Raw genomic sequence first — 27,684 nt, 5'->3', positions numbered from 1 at the left:
AGTAAACATGTCCTTGTAGATGTGTTTACATCTCAATAGACTAACTACAAAAAATGTCGAAAAGAGCTTGTTGTACCATCATCTGAAGCAACTACACTGGGTTTTCATATGCGATGAAACGCCTTGTGTATACAGCTCAATTAACTAGACCCCCCCCCCCCATTATTTCTATAATGTCCTTGCTAGAACAAATGCAGCAAACAGTTTGTTATTATACCATCATGAGCAGGAACCACACTGGGTATTCATATGCAACGAAATACCTTAGACTGTCAACATTAAACTGTTCTTGAAGATGTGTATACAGCTCAATTAACTAGAACAAAGTCAGAAAACAGCTTGTCATACCAGCATGGGCAGGAACTACACTGGGTATTCATATGCAATGAAACATCTTAGACTGTCAACGTTTACGACATATTTGCCCATTTTTGGCATGTTGACCACCGTCGGAAGGCAATGAAATTTCTTGTTTTTTTTTTCGAAATCAGGCGAAAATTAATGAGCGCGCTGATGTCATCCATAAAAATTACTTGCTGTGGCCTTATATAACCATATCAAAACTAGCGAAATCCGAAATTTTTTCGACCAGGTTGGGTCCGGGCTACACAGTTTCCCGGGAAAAATGCAATTTGTTGGCTGTTATGGTCAGTATTTTTTGCAGGACGGGTCCGTTTAAGGGAGCACACCCCAGTTTATTTGGGGTTTCAATTGGAGGCTGCGCACCCTCCAGTCTAGGTACTGTCTCTTCCAGGGAAGTATTCCGAAGTAAATCAACTGTGTATGGGATGAAAGCCTATCCCTTCCGCTACAGGACCAGCTGAGTTCTGTTTCTTCTACCTCTCTGATTTTGGTAAATCAGGAGACAAAAACATAATTTTCACGTCAAAAATGATGGTCAAATTTTGGCACTTTTGTGTAGGATAAAACTCGTAGAAAAAAATTTCTGGGTAGAAACGACTGATGTTGTCAGAAAGAGCAAAACCTAGCGTACAGTCGAGCCAATTATAAAGAAAATTCTAGTACTTAGATTTCTTTAATCATCCACGGCGCGAGGCATGTCAGCATGACCCACAGAACGCAACAAAGGTCAATCCCGGGCCAAGGGACATTTCACCATCAACGCGGATGGATATCCGGAAGCAAGGCTCAGATCGAAACGAAATTTTCACCCAAAACACACCAATTCATACGCTTTTCAGCCATGCTAGTATCTAATATCAGTTCGAAGCACATTATGAGAAATCTAAACTCAAACCCAGCCCCTCGAAACCCTTTCGTCACTTTTTTGTCGGGCACTTCCGTGGACCCCGGTCGCGGAAGAACTGGGGTGTGCACCGTTAATATATGCAAATTATGATTTATATTGTCTATGACTTAAAAGAGTTATCACCTATCAGCATGCGAAGTTTGAGTTGTCTGCGACTTTTCTTTCTTGAGTTACAGGTGGTTGAAAGTTACCGTGTCGGAAGGCTGATTTTGTCCTTCTGGGCCTCGGTACCATTCAAGGCGCATAATAGCAATTACGTCACAATGGTAGCTTCCACTTGAAGACGATTTTTTCCATAAATTCATGCTTAATGAACAGGTATTGCAGTAGAAAGGCATGTCAGTGAGGCGCTCTTGTGATGGAGGAGGCTTTCCTTCTATTTCTGACTAGAATAAACGCTAAAACCGCCTAGAACGTAGTTGACTTCATGACGTCACAATGACTTTCACTTGCCTGTCTTTTCCATTGAGAACAGTGCCGTTTTAAGTTCCGTACTTCTACGGGGAGCAGCTAGAATTTTAATTTTGGGCGTCAACTGATAGAGAATAGACCTAGCCTCATTACCCAAGTGTTTTCGTAGCCAAGATTTCTTTTATTTTGTAGAAAAACGAACTTACATGATGTATCTTTGGTTAGGATGGCGGTCTGAGCCGCACTTCTAACAGCTATAAAGGTATAAACGGGCATCTGCTGAGAAAAGGCTGTACAAATTGGTGTCGGTCTCGGTGCGATAAACAAGCCTAGGGATGTATCTTCTGATTTGTGCGACTTATTTGCATGAATGTTGTAAACTAGCGCGACAGCGAACTTGACACTGGATTGGGCAGGAAAGTACGAGAATGACGTCATCAAAGGCTTTTTTCATTGAAAAGCGTCTGCTACTTGATGCAGGAGCGACTATTAAACAAATATATGCAATATCCCAGTGCCCCTGTAGTAGAGCAATGCAAAAAACAATGTTTTGGTAAATGTTACGTCATCAATGTTCAGGAAACACACTTTGAAGGCTGTTTGGCCGTGTTCTAAGGGGGGGGGGGGGCGTGGGAGGGGGGCAAATCAGCACATTATATGACATTAGGCTACAGCAAGTAAATTTTATGGATGACATCATCCGCAGACTCCAAAATTAATGAGATAGGGCGAAAAAAAACAAGGTGGGCCAAAAAAAACAAGATTCCTATAGTTTCAAATTTTGAGATCACAAGTCTTGTTAAACAAGAATTGAGGCGACGAAATATGATATCATGACCAACAGGTCTTTTATTCCTGTATTCAACCAATGAGGTTTCATATATAATATAAAACCTCCTTGATTCCACAGTAAACATGTCCTTGTAGATGTGTTTACATCTCAATAGACTAACTACAAAAAATGTCGAAAAGAGCTTGTTGTACCATCATCTGAAGCAACTACACTGGGTTTTCATATGCGATGAAACGCCTTGTGTATACAGCTCAATTAACTAGACCCCCCCCCCCATTATTTCTATAATGTCCTTGCTAGAACAAATGCAGCAAACAGTTTGTTATTATACCATCATGAGCAGGAACCACACTGGGTATTCATATGCAACGAAATACCTTAGACTGTCAACATTAAACTGTTCTTGAAGATGTGTATACAGCTCAATTAACTAGAACAAAGTCAGAAAACAGCTTGTCATACCAGCATGGGCAGGAACTACACTGGGTATTCATATGCAATGAAACATCTTAGACTGTCAACGTTTACGACATATTTGCCCATTTTTGGCATGTTGACCACCGTCGGAAGGCAATGAAATTTCTTGTTTTTTTTTTCGAAATCAGGCGAAAATTAATGAGCGCGCTGATGTCATCCATAAAAATTACTTGCTGTGGCCTTATATAACCATATCAAAACTAGCGAAATCCGAAATTTTTTCGACCAGGTTGGGTCCGGGCTACACAGTTTCCCGGGAAAAATGCAATTTGTTGGCTGTTATGGTCAGTATTTTTTGCAGGACGGGTCCGTTTAAGGGAGCACACCCCAGTTTATTTGGGGTTTCAATTGGAGGCTGCGCACCCTCCAGTCTAGGTACTGTCTCTTCCAGGGAAGTATTCCGAAGTAAATCAACTGTGTATGGGATGAAAGCCTATCCCTTCCGCTACAGGACCAGCTGAGTTCTGTTTCTTCTACCTCTCTGATTTTGGTAAATCAGGAGACAAAAACATAATTTTCACGTCAAAAATGATGGTCAAATTTTGGCACTTTTGTGTAGGATAAAACTCGTAGAAAAAAATTTCTGGGTAGAAACGACTGATGTTGTCAGAAAGAGCAAAACCTAGCGTACAGTCGAGCCAATTATAAAGAAAATTCTAGTACTTAGATTTCTTTAATCATCCACGGCGCGAGGCATGTCAGCATGACCCACAGAACGCAACAAAGGTCAATCCCGGGCCAAGGGACATTTCACCATCAACGCGGATGGATATCCGGAAGCAAGGCTCAGATCGAAACGAAATTTTCACCCAAAACACACCAATTCATACGCTTTTCAGCCATGCTAGTATCTAATATCAGTTCGAAGCACATTATGAGAAATCTAAACTCAAACCCAGCCCCTCGAAACCCTTTCGTCACTTTTTTGTCGGGCACTTCCGTGGACCCCGGTCGCGGAAGAACTGGGGTGTGCACCGTTAACTCAAGGGCTAACCCTGGGGGAAAAGCATAATCTTTACGTTGAACATACAAGGTTAATAGTTAACATTTACAGCTTGCAGCCTCTAGTAGTAGAAAGACGGTGTAAATGACTTGAAACTTGTTCTTGTACCGCCTGCAGAAATGTTGACCTGTTCTTCCCTTTTGTGTTTCCGGTTCAGGGGTCAGCTCATGGGCTACCCTGTTCAGTACTGGTCGCCAAAGACAGCCCAGGAGGAGCTGGATGAGACCGAGGCGGCGATAGAAGCAGAGCTGCTTGTAGATGGAGGTACGTGGACTCGTGGAGTCTTTATAGACAGTGGACTTCGACTAAGCTTGAAATTATTCTGGGGACATCAGAGGGCTCTAACATGTGAAAACGGTTATTTGGTAGTCAGCTGTACACATACACTTGAAGTTGGGTACGGTGCTCACATTGCATACTTACGGTAGGTCGTGAGTTTGATCCCCGGCCGAGTCATACCAAAGAATTTTAATAAGGTACATACTGCTTCCTCTACTTAGCACTCAGCATTTGGGAAACGCACACCACCACCAATGACTAGCCCCCTGCTGTAGTGATTGCACAAAATTGTGTGGCCCAAGGGCTCCTGAAACGGAGTTGGGCGCCTCCCCATGCGCCATCAAGGGCGGAAAGGACTTTAACTAACTAACTAATTGAATGTTGGTTGAACAGGTGATGAGGACGACATTATCCTGCTGCTGGAGAGGCAGTGCGTCGGGGCGAGTCTGGACCATCTGGTGCCGGAGGACCTGTCCCGCCCTGACGTCACCCTGCGTGTGCCCAAGGGTCAGCGCCGACCGAGGCACGTGGGGCGCCCCTCCTCCCTCCACATCACCCCCGGCTATCTCAGCACCCCCGTGGGGGAGGGGGAGGGACTAGAGGGGGCGGTCGGAGAGGACCGCTCCTCCTCCCTACCTCCTAGCACTAAGCAAGGGCTTAAGGAAAGGTGAGTGACTAACTTTTCTTTCGTGATCGTCAGGACTTATTTCTGCCATCCACAGGCAAAGCTTCTACCAGAATGTTTTTGGTACGACATGATTATATAGCCTAGGTGCCATCCTAGTTAGTTTTCCACGGTTCCCATACTCTCTGCTTACCAACTTGTCAGGAGAGCCCCTGTAAACTAACTAGGTTAACACCCAGGCTTATTGTTATATAAAAGGCGATAACACAACGACTCACTTACTGATAAGGGAAAATAACAATGATTGGTTGCTGTCTTTACCTACAGTCTTTACGAACTTGTTTTTCACGGCTTTTTTTTATTTTATTCAGGATTCTTGGCAAAAGAAAAAGAAAAATCCCGTGGTGGTTAGTCTGGCTGGTCAGGAAACGACGAAAGGCAGCCAAGAAGGGCAAAGCGGAAGGTAGGTCACTTCTGATTACCAATTGCAAGGTATGGGCGACGTAAAAATGTTCTGTTTAGCTATGTACCTTTGTAGAAAGCACTTTTCTACGATGATGTGACGGAAACGTGCAAGGCACAAATTCGGACCATTCCACTTGAGATGGAAGAACCTTTATCCACGATGGTGTTTCTGTGCACCTCACCGTTAAAGCACAGTTCATCCACCGCATTTATTCATACATAGAAGGTTTTATTCGTAGCTGCTGTGTAATTTATTTAGTCTGTAAAGAGGGCAAGTCAACAACGATGATCCGTTGCAATTTTGTAACTGTCAATAAGTGTACCTTGCAAAATGACAAAATAACTGCAGCATATTAACAAAATACCATGCTCGCATAATCTACCTGTTAAGTTTGCTTTGCTCTGCTTCTCATGCTTCTTCTTCTGGTACTTTTTTTGGTTTCCATCGCTTAAGAAATATTTTTAAAAACACGGAACATTGGCGTCTTCAAATCAGAGTGTCTAGCATTCATTTCTTGTTGATACATGAGCAAATGATGTTTCAGTGTTCAAAGTGTGATTCGCTGCACGTACAATTCGATGGCATATGTGGAAATTGTTGATCAGTACCTTGTCTGTCATGACATCGAAACATGGCCACAATGTCAGAAAGTCTACATTTGATACCAGGTATCAGAAAGGTGGTCTTTGCTGTTTTGTTCATCCCTTAAAAAGACCTTCTAACGATTTCACAAGACAACAAAAGTCGATGTAAACAAATTTATTTTTCGTATTTCTAGGGTGAACAGCAGCCAATTTCGTCTATCACTGGTGCCTAACGCAAAAAAATTTCAATCATTTAACAGTCTCCTAAATTGAACCTATTGATCCAAATTTAGCAGTGACGTGCACGAATGACATTCATTATTAAGTCACAAGCGTTGATACTAGCAGACTGCCATGGCATTCCGACCTGTGGCCTGTCCCAGGTACGTCATCCGAACCTCCCACCATTTCCTGTCCTTCTCTATGCTCACATCTACCACCGCGGCACACTAACGCCGGACTCTCCTTTGCTGCTACCAAACCACGCCCCTGTAACCAACTATTCGCCGCTATTGTACCGTAGAGGTGTAGTCTGCCATGTCGTCATGACAAGATTGTATGTAAGCCCTGTTAATTTTCACCAGGCGAAGAGGAAGAACCAAAAGTCCAGGGGTCAACGTCCCCGGTCTTCTATCCAGAGGGTTCAGGGACAGCTAGGTTAGCGACCCCGGAACAATTCGAGCACCCGGATGGAGCAGACATGAAACCACATGCAGAAGCGAAAATCAAGGCAAAGGTAGAAGCGCCGGATCTCCATATTGCTGCCGGTGTAGAGCCCACAAAGATTCCGCTAAGCAAAGGTAGGTCTTTAGACACTACATTATCTCCAGGAAAAGTATCTCCCGACCTGCCGCCTCTAGACCGGATGGTATCTGTACCCACAGGCAAAGCTGACATTGAACTCTCGCCGCTCAAAAGATCTCACGAGACCCCCGACCTCGCGGGGACTGCCACTGGTGATATCCAGGTTCAGCCGCCAAGTGACGATGCAATTAGAAAAGATGCTGCAAAACTTCAGACCGATCTACCTGATGAGCAAGAAATACAGGAAGTCGACGCGCCTGACACAAATATGGGGCTGAAGATTGGATTCCCACAAATTCACATCAAAGGCCCAAGATTTAGCTTCGGTACAAAGAAGCCGAAAGCGGAAGCCAAAGCTAAGGCGAAGGCAGAAGCAACACCCTTGGAATTAGATGCAAGAGGGCCCACCGTTGAAGGTGAACTTCCAAGAGGAAAGGGCGACGTAGAAGTAGATGGGGAAATGCCTGACGACCGTCCCACATGGCAAATATCTGGTCCTAAAATACAAATGCCCAAATTAAGGGTTAAGGGTAAGGGCAAGGCAGAAGGCAAGATCAAACCACGCCCCCCAAGTTTAGAGTTTCCTGATAGGCCAATTCCATACGCCGATGGAGAAATGGAAGTTGACCTACCCGAAACTGATGACTTGACACCTCCGCAAATACAAGGTGGGGTGGCAGTTGAAGGAGACATCAGGCCACCTACTATAAGAGGTGAAGCAGACGGAACTTTTCCCGAGATCGATGGTGAGGGTCGAATCGTAGTTCAACCACCCAGGATAGAAGGACCTGAAGTTCGGCCCGAGGATGTACATATAGAAGGTAAACCATGGCAGCTTCCCGACTTTGACTTAAAAGGTCCAAAAATTAGAATGCCGGAGGTACGTCTGAGGGGTCCACAGATTAAAAGACCAAGAGTTGAAGGAGACGTTGACACACCGGAAGGCAGGCTACCTGGGCCGGAAGCTGAAGTACAAGTCCGACCACCTGACGTTGAGGGTCCTGGCATTTCTGGGGACGTAGAAGGCCCAGAAACGGAGGGAAAGGTCAAGCCCCCTAGGGGGCCTTTCTGTGAACCTCCTGAATTCGGGTTAAAAGGACCCAAAATAAAGATGCCAGAGATCCACATTAAGGGACCAAAGATTAAGGGGAAAGGCCCAAAGGTAGAGGGTGAACTTGGACCACCTGACGCGGATGTACAACCACCAAAAGGCCGGCTACCACCTGCGGAAGCAGAGGTGGAGGTCAGACCGCCCGGGCCGGATGGTACCATCTCAGGTGATCTGGAAGGACCTGAAGGTAGAGGCAAAACACCGAAAGGACAATGGGACCTACCGGAATTCGACCTGAAAGGTCCAAAGATAAAGATGCCAGAAATGCACATCAAAGGACCAAAAGGAAAGGGAAAACTACCAAAAGGTGAGGCAGAAGGTCCCGAATTTGAAGGCGACCTCCCATCAGGCGAGGCAGCAGGTCCAGACGTTGAACCACCGTCAGGTGACGTTGACATTGAGGGTAGGAAGCCAAAGGCTGGCTTTAAAATGCCCGATTGGGAACTCAAAGGACCGAAAGTTAGATTACCTGACTGGGACTTGAAGGGTCCGAGGATCAAGGGCAAAGGACCGAAAGTCGAGGGAGAAATTGACCTGGAAGGTCCCGAAGGAGAACTGCCACCAGCTGAAGGTGAGGTTGAGATCAGACCACCGACTGGAGAGGGACCTAATGGGGAAATTCCAGGTGACCTTCAAGCCCCCGAAGGCAAGGTCAAACATCCCAAAGGACCATCTTGGGATCTGCCCGACTGGGAATTAAAAGGCCCAAAAATTAAAATGCCTGAAATCCATCTAAAGGGTTCTAAAATCAAAGGCAAGAAGCCAAAGGGAGAAGGCGAACTGGAAGGTCCCGAAATTGAAGGCGAATTACCAACAGGAGAAGTCGAAGGACCAGAAGTGGAGCCACCATCCGGCGAAGTTGACATCGACGGCAAGAAGCCAAAAGGCGGTTTCGATCTACCCGACTGGGAACTGAAAGGACCAAAAATCAAATTGCCTGACTGGGACTTTAAGGGTCCAAAGATCAAGGGCAAAGGACCGAAGGTCAAGGGAGAAATCGACCTTGAAGGTCCCGAAGGAGAACTGCCGCCCGCCGAGGGTGAGGTTGAGATCAGACCACCTGGTGTTGAAGGTCCGAACGGGACAATATCTGGTGATATCGTAGCGCCAGAGGGTAAAGGCAAAGGCCCATCCTGGGAACTTCCGGACTGGGAACTAAAAGGACCAAAAATCAAGATGCCCGAAATCAATCTTAAAGGTCCCAAGATCAAAGGCAAGAAACCCAAAGTTGAAGGTGACCTGGAGGCAGACTTCGAAGGTCCCGAAATCGAAGGAGAAATTCCACGGGGCAAAGTGGACATCGAGGGTCCAGATGTGGAAGTTCCTTCAGGCAAAGTTGACATCGATGTAGAAGGTCCAGAAGGCGAGCTCGACATCGACGGTAAGAAGCCCAAGGGAGGTTTCAAATTACCCGACTGGGAGTTAAAGGGACCCAAGGTCAAACTACCAGACTGGGAGCTCAAAGGTCCTAAGTTCAGGGGCAAAGGGCCAAAGGTCGAGGGAGAAATCGACCTTGAAGGTCCCGAAGGAGAACTGCCGCCCGCCGAGGGAGAGGTTGAGATCAGACCACCTGGCGTTGAAGGTCCGGACGGGACAATATCTGGTGATGTCGAAGGCCCGGAGGGTAAAGGCAAGGGCCCATCCTGGGAACTACCGGACTGGGAACTAAAAGGACCGAAAATCAAGATGCCCGAAATCAATCTGAAGGGCCCGAAATTCAAGGGCAAGAAGCCAAAGGTTTCCGGCGAAGTCGATGTGGAGGGCCCAGAATTCGAAGGCGACCTTCCGTCTGGCAAAGTCGAAGGCCCCGACGTAGATGTTGATGTTCCCAAAGGAGAAATTGAAGGCGAGCTACCATCTGGAAAGATCAAGGGCAAGGGTGACCGTAAGTCCTGGGGTCTGCCCGATATCGACTTCAAAGGTCCCAAAGTGAAATTCCCCTCGCTGTCCCGCAAGAAGGGCAAAGGCAAAATCGAAGGAGAGATCGAGGGCGAGCTTCCACATGGTGAAGTAGACATCGAAGGACCTGATGTTGAGCCTCCTTCGGGTAAAGTGGAAATTGAGGGTCCGTCTGGAGACCTAGACATCAAAGGCAAGAAGCCCAAGGGTGGATTCAAAATGCCCGACTGGGAACTGAAAGGTCCCAAAGTCAAACTACCAGACTGGGAGCTGAAGGGTCCAAAGGTAAGAGGCAAAAGACCTACCGTAGAGGGTGAAATCGATGCTGACTTAGATGGCCCAGACGTAGAATTCCCAGGTGCCGAGGCAGAAGTCGAACTTCCCGAAGGAGACATCCAGCCACCAGAAGGAGGCAAGCGGTCGTCGTGGCAGTTGCCCGAATTCCACCTCAAAGGCCCTAAGGTCAAAATGCCCGAAATCGACATCAAGGGCCCCAAATTCAAAGGAAGAAAACCAAAGGTAGAAGGCGAACTAGACGCCGATATTAGAGGGCCGGAGATCGAAGGTCCCGAAGTCGAAGGAGAACTGCCATCTGGTAAAATAGAACTTCCTGAGGGCAAGGTGGAAGGTGAAATAACACCACCCGGGGTCGAGGGTGATCTGAAGGTCAAAGGCGACCGTAAGTCATGGGAATTACCTGAGTTCCATCTGAAGGGTCCGAAAATCAAGATGCCCAAATTCAAAGGCAAGAAACCCAAGGTAGAAGGCGAACTAGAAGGTCCGGAAATAGAAGGCGAATTACCATCTGGTAAACTCGAAGGACCTGAAGTGGAGCCACCATCCGGCGAAGTTGACATCGACGGCAAGAAGCCAAAAGGCGGGTTTGGCCTGCCCGACTGGGAACTGAAAGGGCCAAAAATCAACTTGCCTGACTGGGACTTGAAGGGTCCGAAGATCAAGGGCAAAGGACCCAAAGTTGAAGGTGACCTGGAGGCAGACTTCGAAGGTCCCGAAATCGAAGGAGAAATTCCACGGGGCAAAGTGGACATCGAGGGCCCAGATGTTGAAGTTCCTTCAGGCAAAGTTGACATCGATGTAGAAGGCCCAGAAGGCGAGCTCGACATCGACGGTAAGAAGCCCAAGGGAGGTTTCAAATTACCCGACTGGGAGTTAAAGGGACCCAAGGTCAAACTACCAGACTGGGAGCTCAAAGGTCCTAAGTTCAGGGGCAAAGGGCCAAAGGTCGAGGGAGAAATCGACCTTGAAGGTCCCGAAGGAGAACTGCCGCCCGCCGAGGGTGAGGTTGAGATCAGACCACCTGGCGTTGAAGGTCCGGACGGGACAATATCTGGTGATATCGAAGGCCCGGAGGGTAAAGGCAAGGGCCCATCCTGGGAACTTCCGGACTGGGAACTAAAAGGACCGAAAATCAAGATGCCCGAAATCAATCTGAAGGGCCCGAAATTCAAGGGCAAGAAGCCAAAGGTTTCCGGCGAAGTCGATGTGGAGGGCCCAGAATTCGAAGGCGACCTTCCGTCTGGCAAAGTCGAAGGCCCCGACGTAGATGTTGATGTTCCCAAAGGAGAAATCGAAGGCGAGCTACCATCTGGAAAGATCAAGGGCAAGGGTGACCGTAAGTCCTGGGGTCTGCCCGATATCGACTTCAAAGGTCCCAAAGTGAAATTCCCCTCGCTGTCCCGCAAGAAGGGCAAAGGCAAAATCGAAGGAGAGATCGAGGGCGAGCTTCCACATGGTGAAGCAGTTATCGAAGGACCTGATGTTGAGCCTCCTTCGGGTAAAGTGGAAATTGAGGGTCCGTCTGGTGACCTAGACATCAAAGGCAGGAAGCCCAAGGGCGGATTCAAAATGCCCGACTGGGAACTGAAAGGTCCCAAAGTCAAACTACCAGACTGGGAGCTAAAGGGTCCAAAGGTAAAAGGCAAAAGACCTACCGTAGAGGGTGAAATCGATGCCGACTTAGAAGGCCCAGACGTAGAATTCCCAGGTGCAGAGGCAGAAGTCGAACTTCCCGAAGGGGACATTCAGCCACCAGAAGGAGGCAAGCGGTCGTCGTGGCAGTTGCCCGAATTCCACCTCAAAGGCCCTAAGGTCAAAATGCCCGAAATCGACATCAAGGGCCCCAAATTCAAAGGAAGAAAACCAAAGGTAGAAGGCGAACTAGACGCCGATATTAGAGGGCCGGAGATCAAAGGTCCCGAAGTCGAAGGAGAACTGCCATCTGGTAAAATGGAACTTCCTGAGGGCAAGGTGGAAGGTGAAATAACACCACCCGGGGTCGAGGGTGATCTGAAGGTCAAAGGCGACCGTAAGTCTTGGGAATTACCTGAGTTCCATCTGAAGGGTCCGAAAATCAAGATGCCCAAATTCAAAGGCAAGAAACCCAAGGTTGAAGGCGAACTAGAAGGTCCGGAAATAGAAGGCGAATTACCATCTGGTAAACTCGAAGGACCTGAAGTGGAGCCACCATCCGGCGAAGTTGACATCGACGGCAAGAAGCCAAAAGGCGGGTTTGGCCTGCCCGACTGGGAACTGAAAGGACCAAAAATCAACTTGCCTGACTGGGACTTGAAGGGTCCAAAGATCAAGGGCAAAGGACCCAAAGTTGAAGGTGACCTGGAGGCAGACTTCGAAGGTCCCGAAATCGAAGGAGAAATTCCACGGGGCAAAGTGGACATCGAGGGTCCAGATGTGGAAGTTCCTTCAGGCAAAGTTGACATCGATGTAGAAGGCCCAGAAGGCGAGCTCGACATCGACGGTAAGAAGCCCAAGGGAGGTTTCAAATTACCCGACTGGGAGTTAAAGGGACCCAAGGTCAAACTACCAGACTGGGAGCTCAAAGGTCCTAAGTTCAGGGGCAAAGGGCCAAAGGTCGAGGGAGAAATCGACCTTGAAGGTCCCGAAGGAGAACTGCCGCCCGCCGAGGGAGAGGTTGAGATCAGACCACCTGGCGTTGAAGGTCCGGACGGGACAATATCTGGTGATGTCGAAGGCCCGGAGGGTAAAGGCAAGGGCCCATCCTGGGAACTTCCGGACTGGGAACTAAAAGGACCGAAAATCAAGATGCCCGAAATCAATCTGAAGGGCCCGAAATTGAAGGGCAAGAAGCCAAAGGTTTCCGACGAAGTCGATGTGGAGGGCCCAGAATTCGAAGGCGACCTTCCGTCTGGCAAAGTCGAAGGCCCCGACGTAGATGTTGATGTTCCCAAAGGAGAAATCGAAGGCGAGCTACCATCTGGAAAGATCAAGGGCAAGGGTGACCGTAAGTCCTGGGGTCTGCCCGATATCGACTTCAAAGGTCCCAAAGTGAAATTCCCCTCGCTGTCCCGCAAGAAGGGCAAAGGCAAAATCGAAGGAGAGATCGAGGGCGAGCTTCCACATGGTGAAGTAGACATCGAAGGACCTGATGTTGAGCCTCCTTCGGGTAAAGTGGAAATTGAGGGTCCGTCTGGTGACCTAGACATCAAAGGCAAGAAGCCCAAGGGTGGATTCAAAATGCCCGACTGGGAACTGAAAGGTCCCAAAGTCAAACTACCAGACTGGGAGCTGAAGGGTCCAAAGGTAAGAGGCAAAAGACCTACCGTAGAGGGTGAGATCGATGCTGACTTAGATGGCCCTGACGTAGAATTCCCAGGTGCCGAGGCAGAAGTCGAACTTCCCGAAGGAGACATCCAGCCGCCAGAAGGAGGCAAGCGGTCGTCGTGGCAGTTGCCCGAATTCCACCTCAAAGGCCCTAAGGTCAAAATGCCCGAAATCGACATCAAGGGCCCCAAATTCAAAGGAAGAAAACCAAAGATAGAAGGCGAACTAGACGCCGATATTAGAGGGCCGGAGATCAAAGGTCCCGAAGTCGAAGGAGAACTGCCATCTGGTAAAATCGAACTTCCTGAGGGCAAGGTGGAAGGTGAAATAACACCACCCGGGGTCGAGGGTGATCTGAAGGTCAAAGGCGACCGTAAGTCTTGGGAATTACCTGAGTTCCATCTGAAGGGTCCGAAAATCAAGATGCCCAAATTCAAAGGCAAGAAACCCAAGGTAGAAGGCGAACTAGAAGGTCCGGAAATAGAAGGCGAATTACCATCTGGTAAACTCGAAGGACCTGAAGTGGAGCCACCATCCGGCGAAGTTGACATCGACGGCAAGAAGCCAAAAGGCGGGTTTGGCCTGCCCGACTGGGAACTAAAAGGACCAAAAATCAACTTGCCTGACTGGGACTTGAAGGGTCCGAAGATCAAGGGCAAAGGACCCAAAGTTGAAGGTGACCTGGAGGCAGACTTCGAAGGTCCCGAAATCGAAGGAGAAATTCCACGGGGCAAAGTGGACATCGAGGGTCCAGATGTGGAAGTTCCTTCAGGCAAAGTTGACATCGATGTAGAAGGTCCAGAATGCGAGCTCGACATCGACGGTAAGAAGCCCAAGGGAGGTTTCAAATTACCCGACTGGGAGTTAAAGGGACCCAAGGTCAAACTACCAGACTGGGAGCTCAAAGGTCCTAAGTTCAGGGGCAAAGGGCCAAAGGTCGAGGGAGAAATCGACCTTGAAGGTCCCGAAGGAGAACTGCCGCCCGCCGAGGGTGAGGTTGAGATCAGACCACCTGGCGTTGAAGGTCCGGACGGGACAATATCTGGTGATGTCGAAGGCCCGGAGGGTAAAGGCAAGGGCCCATCCTGGGAACTTCCGGACTGGGAACTAAAAGGACCGAAAATCAAGATGCCCGAAATCAATCTGAAGGGCCCGAAATTCAAGGGCAAGAAGCCAAAGGTTTCCGGCGAAGTCGATGTGGAGGGCCCAGAATTCGAAGGCGACCTTCCGTCTGGCAAAGTCGAAGGCCCCGACGTAGATGTTGATGTTCCCAAAGGAGAAATCGAAGGCGAGCTACCATCTGGAAAGATCAAGGGCAAGGGTGACCGTAAGTCCTGGGGTCTGCCCGATATCGACTTCAAAGGTCCCAAAGTGAAATTCCCCTCGCTGTCCCGCAAGAAGGGCAAAGGCAAAATCGAAGGAGAGATCGAGGGCGAGCTTCCACATGGTGAAGTAGACATCGAAGGACCTGATGTTGAGCCTCCTTCGGGTAAAGTGGAAATTGAGGGTCCGTCTGGTGACCTAGACATCAAAGGCAAGAAGCCCAAGGGTGGATTCAAAATGCCCGACTGGGAACTGAAAGGTCCCAAAGTCAAACTACCAGACTGGGAGCTGAAGGGTCCAAAGGTAAGAGGCAAAAGACCTACCGTAGAGGGTGAGATCGATGCTGACTTAGATGGCCCTGACGTAGAATTCCCAGGTGCCGAGGCAGAAGTCGAACTTCCCGAAGGAGACATCCAGCCGCCAGAAGGAGGCAAGCGGTCGTCGTGGCAGTTGCCCGAATTCCACCTCAAAGGCCCTAAGGTCAAAATGCCCGAAATCGACATCAAGGGCCCCAAATTCAAAGGAAGAAAACCAAAGGTAGAAGGCGAACTAGACGCCGATATTAGAGGGCCGGAGATCAAAGGTCCCGAAGTCGAAGGAAAACTGCCATCTGGTAAAATCGAACTTCCTGAGGGCAAGGTGGAAGGTGAAATAACACCACCCGGGGTCGAGGGTGATCTGAAGGTCAAAGGCGACCGTAAGTCTTGGGAATTACCTGAGTTCCATCTGAAGGGTCCGAAAATCAAGATGCCCAAATTCAAAGGCAAGAAACCCAAGGTAGAAGGCGAACTAGAAGGTCCGGAAATAGAAGGCGAATTACCATCTGGTAAACTCGAAGGACCTGAAGTGGAGCCACCATCCGGCGAAGTTGACATCGACGGCAAGAAGCCAAAAGGCGGGTTTGGCCTGCCCGACTGGGAACTAAAAGGACCAAAAATCAACTTGCCTGACTGGGACTTGAAGGGTCCGAAGATCAAGGGCAAAGGACCCAAAGTTGAAGGTGACCTGGAGGCAGACTTCGAAGGTCCCGAAATCGAAGGAGAAATTCCACGGGGCAAAGTGGACATCGAGGGTCCAGATGTTGAAGTTCCTTCAGGCAAAGTTGACATCGATGTAGAAGGTCCAGAAGGCGAGCTCGACATCGACGGTAAGAAGCCCAAGGGAGGTTTCAAATTACCCGACTGGGAGTTAAAGGGACCCAAGGTCAAACTACCAGACTGGGAGCTCAAAGGTCCTAAGTTCAGGGGCAAAGGGCCAAAGGTCGAGGGAGAAATCGACCTTGAAGGTCCCGAAGGAGAACTGCCGCCCGCCGAGGGTGAGGTTGAGATCAGACCACCTGGCGTTGAAGGTCCGGACGGGACAATATCTGGTGATATCGAAGGCCCGGAGGGTAAAGGCAAGGGCCCATCCTGGGAACTTCCGGACTGGGAACTAAAAGGACCGAAAATCAAGATGCCCGAAATCAATCTGAAGGGCCCGAAATTCAAGGGCAAGAAGCCAAAGGTTTCCGGCGAAGTCGATGTGGAGGGCCCAGAATTCGAAGGCGACCTTCCGTCTGGCAAAGTCGAAGGCCCCGACGTAGATGTTCCCAAAGGAGAAATCGAAGGCGAGCTACCATCTGGAAAGACCAAGGGCAAGGGTGACCGTAAGTCCTGGGGTCTGCCCGATATCGACTTCAAAGGTCCCAAAGTGAAATTCCCCTCGCTGTCCCGCAAGAAGGGCAAAGGCAAAATCGAAGGAGAGATCGAGGGCGAGCTTCCACATGGTGAAGTAGACATCGAAGGACCTGATGTTGAGCCTCCTTCGGGTAAAGTGGAAATTGAGGGTCCGTCTGGTGACCTAGACATCAAAGGCAAGAAGCCCAAGGGTGGATTCAAAATGCCCGACTGGGAACTGAAAGGTCCCAAAGTCAAACTACCAGACTGGGAGCTGAAGGGTCCAAAGGTAAGAGGCAAAAGACCTACCGTAGAGGGTGAGATCGATGCTGACTTAGATGGCCCTGACGTAGAATTCCCAGGTGCCGAGGCAGAAGTCGAACTTCCCGAAGGAGACATCCAGCCACCAGAAGGAGGCAAGCGGTCGTCGTGGCAGTTGCCCGAATTCCACCTCAAAGGCCCTAAGGTCAAAATGCCCGAAATCGACATCAAGGGCCCCAAATTCAAAGGAAGAAAACCAAAGGTAGAAGGTGAACTAGACGCCGATATTAGAGGGCCGGAGATCAAAGGTCCCGAAGTCGAAGGAGAACTGCCATCTGGTAAAATCGAACTTCCTGAGGGCAAGGTGGAAGGTGAAATAACACCACCCGGGGTCGAGGGTGATCTGAAGGTCAAAGGCGACCGTAAGTCTTGGGAATTACCTGAGTTCCATCTGAAGGGTCCGAAAATCAAGATGCCCAAATTCAAAGGCAAGAAACCCAAGGTAGAAGGCGAACTAGAAGGTCCGGAAATAGAAGGCGAATTACCATCTGGTAAACTCGAAGGACCTGAAGTGGAGCCACCATCCGGCGAAGTTGACATCGACGGCAAGAAGCCAAAAGGCGGGTTTGGCCTGCCCGACTGGGAACTAAAAGGACCAAAAATCAACTTGCCTGACTGGGACTTGAAGGGTCCGAAGATCAAGGGCAAAGGACCCAAAGTTGAAGGTGACCTGGAGGCAGACTTCGAAGGTCCCGAAATCGAAGGAGAAATTCCACGGGGTAAAGTGGACATCGAGGGTCCAGATGTGGAAGTTCCTTCAGGCAAAGTTGACATCGATGTAGAAGGTCCAGAAGGCGAGCTCGACATCGACGGTAAGAAGCCCAAGGGAGGTTTCAAATTACCCGACTGGGAGTTAAAGGGACCCAAGGTCAAACTACCAGACTGGGAGCTCAAAGGTCCTAAGTTCAGGGGCAAAGGGCCAAAGGTCGAGGGAGAAATCGACCTTGAAGGTCCCGAAGGAGAACTGCCGCCCGCCGAGGGTGAGGTTGAGATCAGACCACCTGGCGTTGAAGGTCCGGACGGGACAATATCTGGTGATATCGAAGGCCCGGAGGGTAAAGGCAAGGGCCCATCCTGGGAACTTCCGGACTGGGAACTAAAAGGACCGAAAATCAAGATGCCCGAAATCAATCTGAAGGGCCCGAAATTCAAGGGCAAGAAGCCAAAGGTTTCCGGCGAAGTCGATGTGGAGGGCCCAGAATTCGAAGGCGATCTTCCGTCTGGCAAAGTCGAAGGCCCCGACGTAGATGTTGATGTTCCCAAAGGAGAAATCGAAGGCGAACTACCATCTGGAAAGATCAAGGGCAAGGGTGACCGTAAGTCCTGGGGTCTGCCCGATATCGACTTCAAAGGTCCCAAAGTGAAATTCCCCTCGCTGTCCCGCAAGAAGGGCAAAGGCAAAATCGAAGGAGAGATCGAGGGCGAGCTTCCACATGGTGAAGTAGACATCGAAGGACCTGATGTTGAGCCTCCTTCGGGTAAAGTGGAAATTGAGGGTCCGTCTGGTGACCTAGACATCAAAGGCAAGAAGCCCAAGGGTGGATTCAAAATGCCCGACTGGGAACTGAAAGGTCCCAAAGTCAAACTACCAGACTGGGAGCTGAAGGGTCCAAAGGTAAAAGGCAAAAGACCTACCGTAGAGGGTGAAATCGATGCCGACTTAGAAGGCCCAGACGTAGAATTCCCAGGTGCCGAGGCAGAAGTCGAACTTCCCGAAGGGGACATCATGCCGCCAGAGGGAGGCAAGCGGTCGTCGTGGCAGTTACCCGAATTCCACCTCAAAGGCCCTAAGGTCAAAATGCCCGAAATCGACATCAAGGGCCCCAAATTCAAAGGAAGAAAACCAAAGGTAGAAGGCGAACTAGACGCCGATATTAGAGGGCCGGAGATCGAAGGTCCCGAAGTCGAAGGAGAACTGCCATCTGGTAAAATAGAACTTCCTGAGGGCAAGGTGGGAGGTGAAATAACACCACCCGGAGTCGAGGGTGATCTGAAGGTCAAAGGCGACCGTAAGTCTTGGGAATTACCTGAGTTCCATCTGAAGGGTCCGAAAATCAAGATGCCCAAATTCAAAGGCAAGAAACCCAAGGTAGAAGGCGAACTAGAAGGTCCGGAAATAGAAGGCGAATTACCATCTGGTAAACTCGAAGGACCTGAAGTGGAGCCACCATCCGGCGAAGTTGACATCGACGGCAAGAAGCCAAAAGGCGGTTTTGGCCTGCCCGACTGGGAACTGAAAGGGCCAAAAATCAACTTGCCTGACTGGGACTTGAAGGGTCCGAAGATCAAGGGCAAAGGACCCAAAGTTGAAGGTGACCTGGAGGCAGACTTCGAAGGCCCGGAAATCGAAGGAGAAATTCCACGGGGCAAAGTGGACATCGAGGGTCCAGATGTGGAAGTTCCTTCAGGCAAAGTTGACATCGATGTAGAAGGTCCAGAAGGCGAGCTCGACATCGACGGTAAGAAGCCCAAGGGAGGTTTCAAATTACCCGACTGGGAGTTAAAGGGACCCAAGGTCAAACTACCAGACTGGGAGCTCAAGGGTCCTAAGTTCAGGAGCAAAGGGCCAAAGGTCGAGGGAGAAATCGACCTTGAAGGTCCCGAAGGAGAACTGCCGCCCGCCGAGGGAGAGGTTGAGATCAGACCACCTGGCGTTGAGGGTCCGGACGGGACAATATCTGGTGATATCGAAGGCCCGGAGGGTAAAGGCAAGGGCCCATCCTGGGAACTTCCGGACTGGGAACTAAAAGGACCGAAAATCAAGATGCCCGAAATCAATCTGAAGGGCCCGAAATTCAAGGGCAAGAAGCCAAAGGTTTCCGGCGAAGTCGATGTGGAGGGCCCAGAATTCGAAGGCGATCTTCCGTCTGGCAAAGTCGAAGGCCCCGACGTAGATGTTGATGTTCCCAAAGGAGAAATCGAAGGCGAGCTACCATCTGGAAAGATCAAGGGCAAGGGTGACCGTAAGTCCTGGGGTCTGCCCGATATCGACTTCAAAGGTCCCAAAGTGAAATTCCCCTCGCTGTCCCGCAAGAAGGGCAAAGGCAAAATCGAAGGAGAGATCGAGGGCGAGCTTCCACATGGTGAAGTAGACATCGAAGGACCTGATGTTGAGCCTCCTTCGGGTAAAGTTGAAATTGAGGGTCCGTCTGGTGACCTAGACATCAAAGGCAAGAAGCCCAAGGGCGGATTCAAAATGCCCGACTGGGAACTGAAAGGTCCCAAAGTCAAACTACCAGACTGGGAGCTAAAGGGTCCAAAGGTAAAAGGCAAAAGACCTACCGTAGAGGGTGAATTTGATGCCGACTTAGATGGCCCAGACGTAGAATTCCCTGGTGCCGAGGCAGAAGTCGAACTTCCCGAAGGGGACATTCAGCCACCAGAAGGAGGCAAGCGGTCGTCGTGGCAGTTGCCCGAATTCCACCTCAAAGGCCCTAAGGTCAAAATGCCCGAAATCGACATCAAGGGCCCCAAATTCAAAGGAAGAAAACCAAAGGTAGAAGGCGAACTAGACGCCGATATTAGAGGGCCGGAGATCGAAGGTCCCGAAGTCGAAGGAGAACTGCCGTCTGGTAAAATCGAACTTCCTGAGGGTAAGGTGGAAGGTGAAATAACACCACCCAGAGCCGAGGGTGATCTGAAGGTCAAAGGCGACCGTAAGTCTTGGGAATTACCTGAGTTCCATCTGAAGGGTCCGAAAATCAAGATGCCCAAATTCAAAGGCAAGAAACCCAAGGTAGAAGGCGAACTAGAAGGTCCGGAAATAGAAGGCGAATTACCATCTGGTAAACTCGAAGGACCTGAAGTGGAGCCACCATCCGGCGAAGTTGACATCGACGGCAAGAAGCCAAAAGGCGGTTTTGGCCTGCCCGACTGGGAACTGAAAGGGCCAAAAATCAACTTGCCTGACTGGGACTTGAAGGGTCCGAAGATCAAGGGCAAAGGACCCAAAGTTGAAGGTGACCTGGAGGCAGACTTCGAAGGCCAGGAAATCGAAGGAGAAATTCCACGGGGCAAAGTGGACATCGAGGGTCCAGATGTGGAAGTTCCTTCAGGCAAAGTTGACATCGATGTAGAAGGTCCAGAAGGCGAGCTCGACATCGACGGTAAGAAGCCCAAGGGAGGTTTCAAATTACCCGACTGGGAGTTAAAGGGACCCAAGGTCAAACTACCAGACTGGGAGCTCAAGGGTCCTAAGTTCAGGGGCAAAGGGCCAAAGGTCGAGGGAGAAATCGACCTTGAAGGTCCCGAAGGAGAACTGCCGCCCGCCGAGGGTGAGGTTGAGATCAGACCACCTGGCGTTGAAGGTCCGGACGGGACAATATCTGGTGATATCGAAGGCCCGGAGGGTAAAGGCAAGGGCCCATCCTGGGAACTTCCGGACTGGGAACTAAAAGGACCGAAAATCAAGATGCCCGAAATCAATCTGAAGGGCCCGAAATTCAAGGGCAAGAAGCCAAAGGTTTCCGGCGAAGTCGATGTGGAGGGCCCAGAATTCGAAGGCGATCTTCCGTCTGGCAAAGTCGAAGGCCCCGACGTAGATGTTGATGTTCCCAAAGGAGAAATCGAAGGCGAGCTACCATCTGGAAAGATCAAGGGCAAGGGCGACCGTAAGTCCTGGGGTCTGCCCGATATCGACTTCAAAGGTCCCAAAGTGAAATTCCCCTCGCTGTCCCGCAAGAAGGGCAAAGGCAAAATCGAAGGAGAGATCGAGGGCGAGCTTCCACATGGTGAAGTAGACATCGAAGGACCTGATGTTGAGCCTCCTTCGGGTAAAGTGGAAATTGAGGGTCCGTCTGGTGGCCTAGACATCAAAGGCAAGAAGCCCAAGGGCGGATTCAAAATGCCCGACTGGGAACTGAAAGGTCCCAAAGTCAAACTACCAGATTGGGAGCTAAAGGGTTCAAGGGTAAAAGGCAAAAGACCTACCGTAGAGGGTGAATTTGATGCCGACTTAGATGGCCCAGACGTAGAATTCCCTGGTGCCGAGGCAGAAGTCGAACTTCCCGAAGGGGACATTCAGCCACCAGAAGGAGGCAAGCGGTCGTCGTGGCAGTTGCCCGAATTCCACCTCAAAGGCCCTAAGGTCAAAATGCCCGAAATCGACATCAAGGGCCCCAAATTCAAAGGAAGAAAACCAAAGGTAGAAGGCGAACTAGACGCCGATATTAGAGGGCCGGAGATCGAAGGTCCCGAAGTCGAAGGAGAACTGCCGTCTGGTAAAATCGAAATTCCTGAGGGTAAGGTGGAAGGTGAAATAACACCACCCAGAGTCGAGGGTGATCTGAAGGTCAAAGGCGACCGTAAGTCTTGGGAATTACCTGAGTTCCATCTGAAGGGTCCGAAAATCAAGATGCCCAAATTCAAAGGCAAGAAACCCAAGGTAGAAGGCGAACTAGAAGGTCCGGAAATAGAAGGCGAATTACCATCTGGTAAACTCGAAGGACCTGAAGTGGAGCCACCATCCGGCGAAGTTGACATCGACGGCAAGAAGCCAAAAGGCGGTTTTGGCCTGCCCGACTGGGAACTGAAAGGGCCAAAAATCAACTTGCCTGACTGGGACTTGAAGGGTCCGAAGATCAAGGGCAAAGGACCCAAAGTTGAAGGTGACCTGGAGGCAGACTTCGAAGGCCCGGAAATCGAAGGAGAAATTCCACGGGGCAAAGTGGACATCGAGGGTCCAGATGTGGAAGTTCCTTCAGGCAAAGTTGACATCGATGTAGAAGGTCCAGAAGGCGAGCTCGACATCGACGGTAAGAAGCCCAAGGGAGGTTTCAAATTACCCGACTGGGAGTTAAAGGGACCCAAGGTCAAACTACCAGACTGGGAGCTCAAGGGTCCTAAGTTCAGGGGCAGAGGGCCAAAGGTCGAGGGAGAAATCGACCTTGAAGGTCCCGAAGGAGAACTGCCGCCCGCCGAGGGTGAGGTTGAGATCAGACCACCTGGCGTTGAAGGTCCGGACGGGACAATATCTGGTGATGTCGAAGGCCCGGAGGGTAAAGGCAAGGGCCCATCCTGGGAACTTCCGGACTGGGAACTAAAAGGACCGAAAATCAAGATGCCCGAAATCAATCTGAAGGGCCCGAAATTCAAGGGCAAGAAGCCAAAGGTTTCCGGCGAAGTCGATGTGGAGGGCCCAGAATTCGAAGGCGATCTTCCGTCTGGCAAAGTCGAAGGCCCCGACGTAGATGTTGATGTTCCCAAAGGAGAAATCGAAGGCGAGCTACCATCTGGAAAGATCAAGGGCAAGGGCGACCGTAAGTCCTGGGGTCTGCCCGATATCGACTTCAAAGGCCCCAAAGTGAAATTCCCCTCGCTGTCCCGCAAGAAGGGCAAAGGCAAAATCGAAGGAGAGATCGAGGGCGAGCTTCCACATGGTGAAGTAGACATCGAAGGACCTGATGTTGAGCCTCCTTCGGGTAAAGTGGAAATTGAGGGTCCGTCTGGTGACCTAGACATCAAAGGCAAGAAGCCCAAGGGTGGATTCAAAATGCCCGACTGGGAACTGAAAGGTCCCAAAGTCAAACTACCAGACTGGGAGCTGAAGGGTTCAAAGGTAAAAGGCAAAAGACCTACCGTAGAGGGTGAAATCGATGCCGACTTAGAAGGCCCAGACGTAGAATTCCCAGGTGCAGAGGCAGAAGTCGAACTTCCCGAAGGGGACATCATGCCGCCAGAGGGAGGCAAGCGGTCGTCGTGGCAGTTACCCGAATTCCACCTCAAAGGCCCTAAGGTCAAAATGCCCGAAATCGACATCAAGGGCCCCAAATTCAAAGGAAGAAAACCAAAGGTAGAAGGCGAACTAGACGCCGATATTAGAGGGCCGGAGATCGAAGGTCCCGAAGTCGAAGGAGAACTGCCGTCTGGTAAAATCGAACTTCCTGAGGGCAAGGTGGAAGGTGAAATAACACCACCCGGAGTCGAGGGTGATCTGAAGGTCAAAGGCGACCGTAAGTCTTGGGAATTACCTGAGTTCCATCTGAAGGGTCCGAAAATCAAGATGCCCAAATTCAAAGGCAAGAAACCCAAGGTAGAAGGCGAACTAGAAGGTCCGGAAATAGAAGGCGAATTACCATCTGGTAAACTCGAAGGACCTGAAGTGGAGCCACCATCCGGCGAAGTTGACATCGACGGCAAGAAGCCAAAAGGCGGGTTTGGCCTGCCCGACTGGGAACTGAAAGGGCCAAAAATCAACTTGCCTGACTGGGACTTGAAGGGTCCGAAGATCAAGGGCAAAGGACCCAAAGTTGAAGGTGACCTGGAGGCAGACTTCGAAGGCCCGGAAATCGAAGGAGAAATTCCACGGGGCAAAGTGGACATCGAGGGTCCAGATGTGGAAGTTCCTTCAGGCAAAGTTGACATCGATGTAGAAGGTCCAGAAGGCGAGCTCGACATCGACGGTAAGAAGCCCAAGGGAGGTTTCAAATTACCCGACTGGGAGTTAAAGGGACCCAAGGTCAAACTACCAGACTGGGAGCTCAAAGGTCCTAAGTTCAGGGGCAAAGGGCCAAAGGTCGAGGGAGAAATCGACCTTGAAGGTCCCGAAGGAGAACTGCCGCCCGCCGAGGGTGAGGTTGAGATCAGACCACCTGGCGTTGAAGGTCCGGACGGGACAATATCTGGTGATATCGAAGGCCCGGAGGGTAAAGGCAAGGGCCCATCCTGGGAACTTCCGGACTGGGAACTAAAAGGACCGAAAATCAAGATGCCCGAAATCAATCTGAAGGGCCCGAAATTCAAGGGCAAGAAGCCAAAGGTTTCTGGCGAAGTCGATGTGGAGGGCCCAGAATTCGAAGGCGATCTTCCGTCTGGCAAAGTCGAAGGCCCCGACGTAGATGTTGATGTTCCCAAAGGAGAAATCGAAGGCGAGCTACCATCTGGAAAGATCAAGGGCAAGGGCGACCGTAAGTCCTGGGGTTTGCCCGACATTGACATCAGAGGTCCGAAAGTAAAGTTTCCTTCGCTACCCCATAAGAAGGGCAAAGGCAAAAGACCTACCGTAGAGGGTGAATTTGATGCCGACTTAGAAGGCCCAGACGTAGAATTCCCAGGTGCCGAGGCAGAAGTCGAACTTCCCGAAGGGGACATTCAGCCACCAGAAGGAGGCAAGCGGTCGTCGTGGCAGTTGCCCGAATTCCACCTCAAAGGCCCTAAGGTCAAAATGCCCGAAATCGACATCAAGGGCCCAAAATTCAAAGGAAGAAAACCAAAGGTAGAAGGCGAACTAGACGCCGATATTAGAGGGCCGGAGATCGAAGGTCCCGAAGTCGAAGGAGAGCTGCCATCTGGTAAAATCGAACTTCCTGAGGGCAAGGTGGAAGGTGAAATAACACCACCCGGAGTCGAGGGTGATCTGAAGGTCAAAGGCGACCGTAAGTCTTGGGAATTACCTGAGTTCCATCTGAAGGGTCCGAAAATCAAGATGCCCAAATTCAAAGGCAAGAAACCCAAGGTAGAAGGCGAACTAGAAGGTCCGGAATTAGAAGGCGAATTACCATCTGGCAAACTCGAAGGACCTGAAGTGGAGCCACCATCCGGCGAAGTTGACATCGACGGCAAGAAGCCAAAAGGCGGTTTTGGCCTGCCCGACTGGGAACTGAAAGGACCAAATATCAACTTGCCTGACTGGGACTTGAAGGGTCCGAAGATCAAGGGCAAAGGACCCAAAGTTGAAGGTGACCTGGAGGCAGACTTCGAAGGCCAGGAAATCGAAGGAGAAATTCCACGGGGCAAAGTGGACATCGAGGGCCCAGATGTGGAAGTTCCTTCAGGCAAAGTTGACATCGATGTAGAAGGTCCAGAAGGTGAGCTCGACATCGACGGTAAGAAGCCCAAGGGAGATTTCAAATTACCCGACTGGGAGTTAAAGGGACCGAAAATGTCGTTGCCGGATTGGGACTTAACTGGAAAGAAGCCCAAAGTTGAGGGACAGGTTGAGGTGGAAGGGGAGTTACCTCACGGAGACATTCCATCTGCTGAAATTGAAATCCAAGGACCAGAAGTTACACCTGGCGATGTAAAACTCCAAGTGGAAGATGACTTACCTGAAGGAAAGACAAAGGGCACAGGTGATCGAAAGTCATGGCAACTTCCAGAGTTCGACCTGAAAGGTCCAAAAGTAAAATTCCCATCCTTACCTCGCAAGAAAGGGAAAGTTAAAGCTAAAGGTGACCTTCCATCAGGTGAAGCAGACATCTCAGGGCCTACTGTTCCGTCTGGTGAAGTAGAGATCAAAGGGGATCTTCCTGAAGCCGACATCAAGGGTAAAGGAGACCGCAAGTCCTGGCAGCTTCCAGATGTCGAGTTGAAAGGTCCTAAGATCAAGTTTCCCTCCCTGCCCAGGAAGAAAGGAAAGATTGAAGGTGAGGCGGAAGTGAAATTCCCGTCAGGTGATGTCCCAACAGTTCAACCCATCCTGCCACCACCGGAAGCGGAAGTGAAACGTCCAGCGGGAGGAGCGGAAAAACCCGATCAGGAGAAAAGATCGTCATGGAGGGTTCCTGAGTTCGACCTGGGAAGCCCGCACATTGAAATGACAGAATATCACGTAAGAGTACCGAAGATCTCATGGAAGTCGCCTAAAGCTGGAGGTCACATTGATGCCGAGGGTCAAGTCCCTAGGGGGGACGTTTCCTTCGAAGGGCCAAAGGTCGAAGGCGACATAAGACCACCTGATGTAGAAGGTGACGTCAGAGTTACCGGACCGGATGCAGACCTTAAAGGAAAGGGGAAAGGTCCCTCTTTCGGCTTTGAACTTCCTGAGTTCGAACTTAAAGGTCCCCAAATCGAAATGCCAAAACTTGATGTCGGAAAACCTAAGGTAGAGGGCAAAGCAGATGTTGACCTGGAAGGTGCCCAGTTGGAGGGCCCCACAGTAGATGTGGAGCTGCCGACAGTCCCGTCCGCTGAAGCGGACCTTTCTGTAGAGGGCGAGGCGGAGGTAAAACCTCTCGACATCAAGCTTCCCGGGTTTCTGTTGCAGAGTGATGACGTCCCTCAAACAGAGGTACCGTCAGGTAAGGTCGAGGTCAAGGGCCAGGTGGACCAGCCCGAGGGCGAGTGGACACTGCCTGGACTTGACATCAAGGGCCCCGGTATCACCATGCCGGAAATTGGGCTAAAGGGGCCTAAACTAGGATTCGGAGAAGCCGGCGTTGAGGGCGAGGTAAAAGGTCCTTCAGTTGAAGGCAAAGCTGCAGAAATCCAAGTAGAAGCCCCTTCTGTAGATGTAGACATTCCAAAGGTGCAAGCGGAGCTGGAAGAAATAGAAGCAAAAGTGAGACAAATCAAAGCTGACGCAGGCCAAGTGGAACTAGAAGGCCCCAAGGTAGACATAGGAGGAGACAAGAAGAGAAGAAGTTTAGAACTTAAGATGCCATCTGTAAAAATGCCAAGCTTTAAGGTCAAGGGCAAAGGAAAAACTCCCAAAGCTGCCGTGGAGGTCGAGCCACCCGATGTAGAACTCAAGGGTGGGGCCGAAGCGGACTTGCCAGCTGAGGAGAAAAGATCATCACTTAAACGTCGTAGCTTAGAAATCAAGATGCCGTCGGTCAAGATGCCTTCCTTCAAGGCGAAGGCAAAGGCGCCAGAGGCCTCCGTGGACATAACGCCACCAGAGGCAGAGGTTGATTCCAAAGTAGAAGTACCAAAAGAAGACAAGAGATCGTCCCTAAAGAGACTTAGTTTAGAGATTAAGATGCCCTCTATTTCGATGCCAAAATTTTCAGCCAAAGGCAAAACAGAAGTTGATGTGCAACCACCTGAACTTGACGTGAGTGGACCGGAAGTGGAGATACAGCCACCAAGACTAGAAGGCGAACTTGAGGCAGAGGCAGCCCCACCGCCACTGCCAGAGAAGAAAAAGAAGAAGAAGAAAAAGAAGCAAAAGAAGCCACCACTTCCGGCCAAGGAGAAGGATCAGGAGAAGCGAAAGTCTTTAGGAGATCGCTTCGGATCCATGTGGGGAAAAGTGACAGGTGGGTTTCAAATAGGTTACAAGTACTAGTTTACAACTGTACAAGAAATGTTTACAGTACAATACAACATAATCAATCAGATTCTAT

The 27,684-nt window shown here is 50.2% G+C and overlaps 1 protein-coding gene across 1 annotated transcript in view; it reads left to right on the top strand.

Annotated features, from left to right (window-relative positions):
• The window catches only part of LOC136449316 (neuroblast differentiation-associated protein AHNAK-like), a 52,368-nt gene that overhangs the window by 19,486 nt on the left and 5,198 nt on the right, over window positions 1–27,684 (top strand). The window contains exons 2-5 of the mRNA XM_066449312.1: window positions 4,112–4,218; window positions 4,627–4,900; window positions 5,230–5,321; window positions 6,493–27,597. Coding sequence (XP_066305409.1) covers window positions 4,112–4,218; window positions 4,627–4,900; window positions 5,230–5,321; window positions 6,493–27,597 — 21,578 coding nt within the window. The remainder of the gene's footprint in view (window positions 1–4,111; window positions 4,219–4,626; window positions 4,901–5,229; window positions 5,322–6,492; window positions 27,598–27,684) is intronic.

The sequence above is a fragment of the Branchiostoma lanceolatum genome, chromosome 15 (genome assembly GCF_035083965.1).
Source record: "Branchiostoma lanceolatum isolate klBraLanc5 chromosome 15, klBraLanc5.hap2, whole genome shotgun sequence".
Classification (NCBI taxonomy): Eukaryota; Metazoa; Chordata; class Leptocardii; order Amphioxiformes; family Branchiostomatidae; genus Branchiostoma; species Branchiostoma lanceolatum.
Note: the sequence above shows the minus strand (reverse complement) of the source record. Positions and strands in the feature narration are given on the sequence as shown.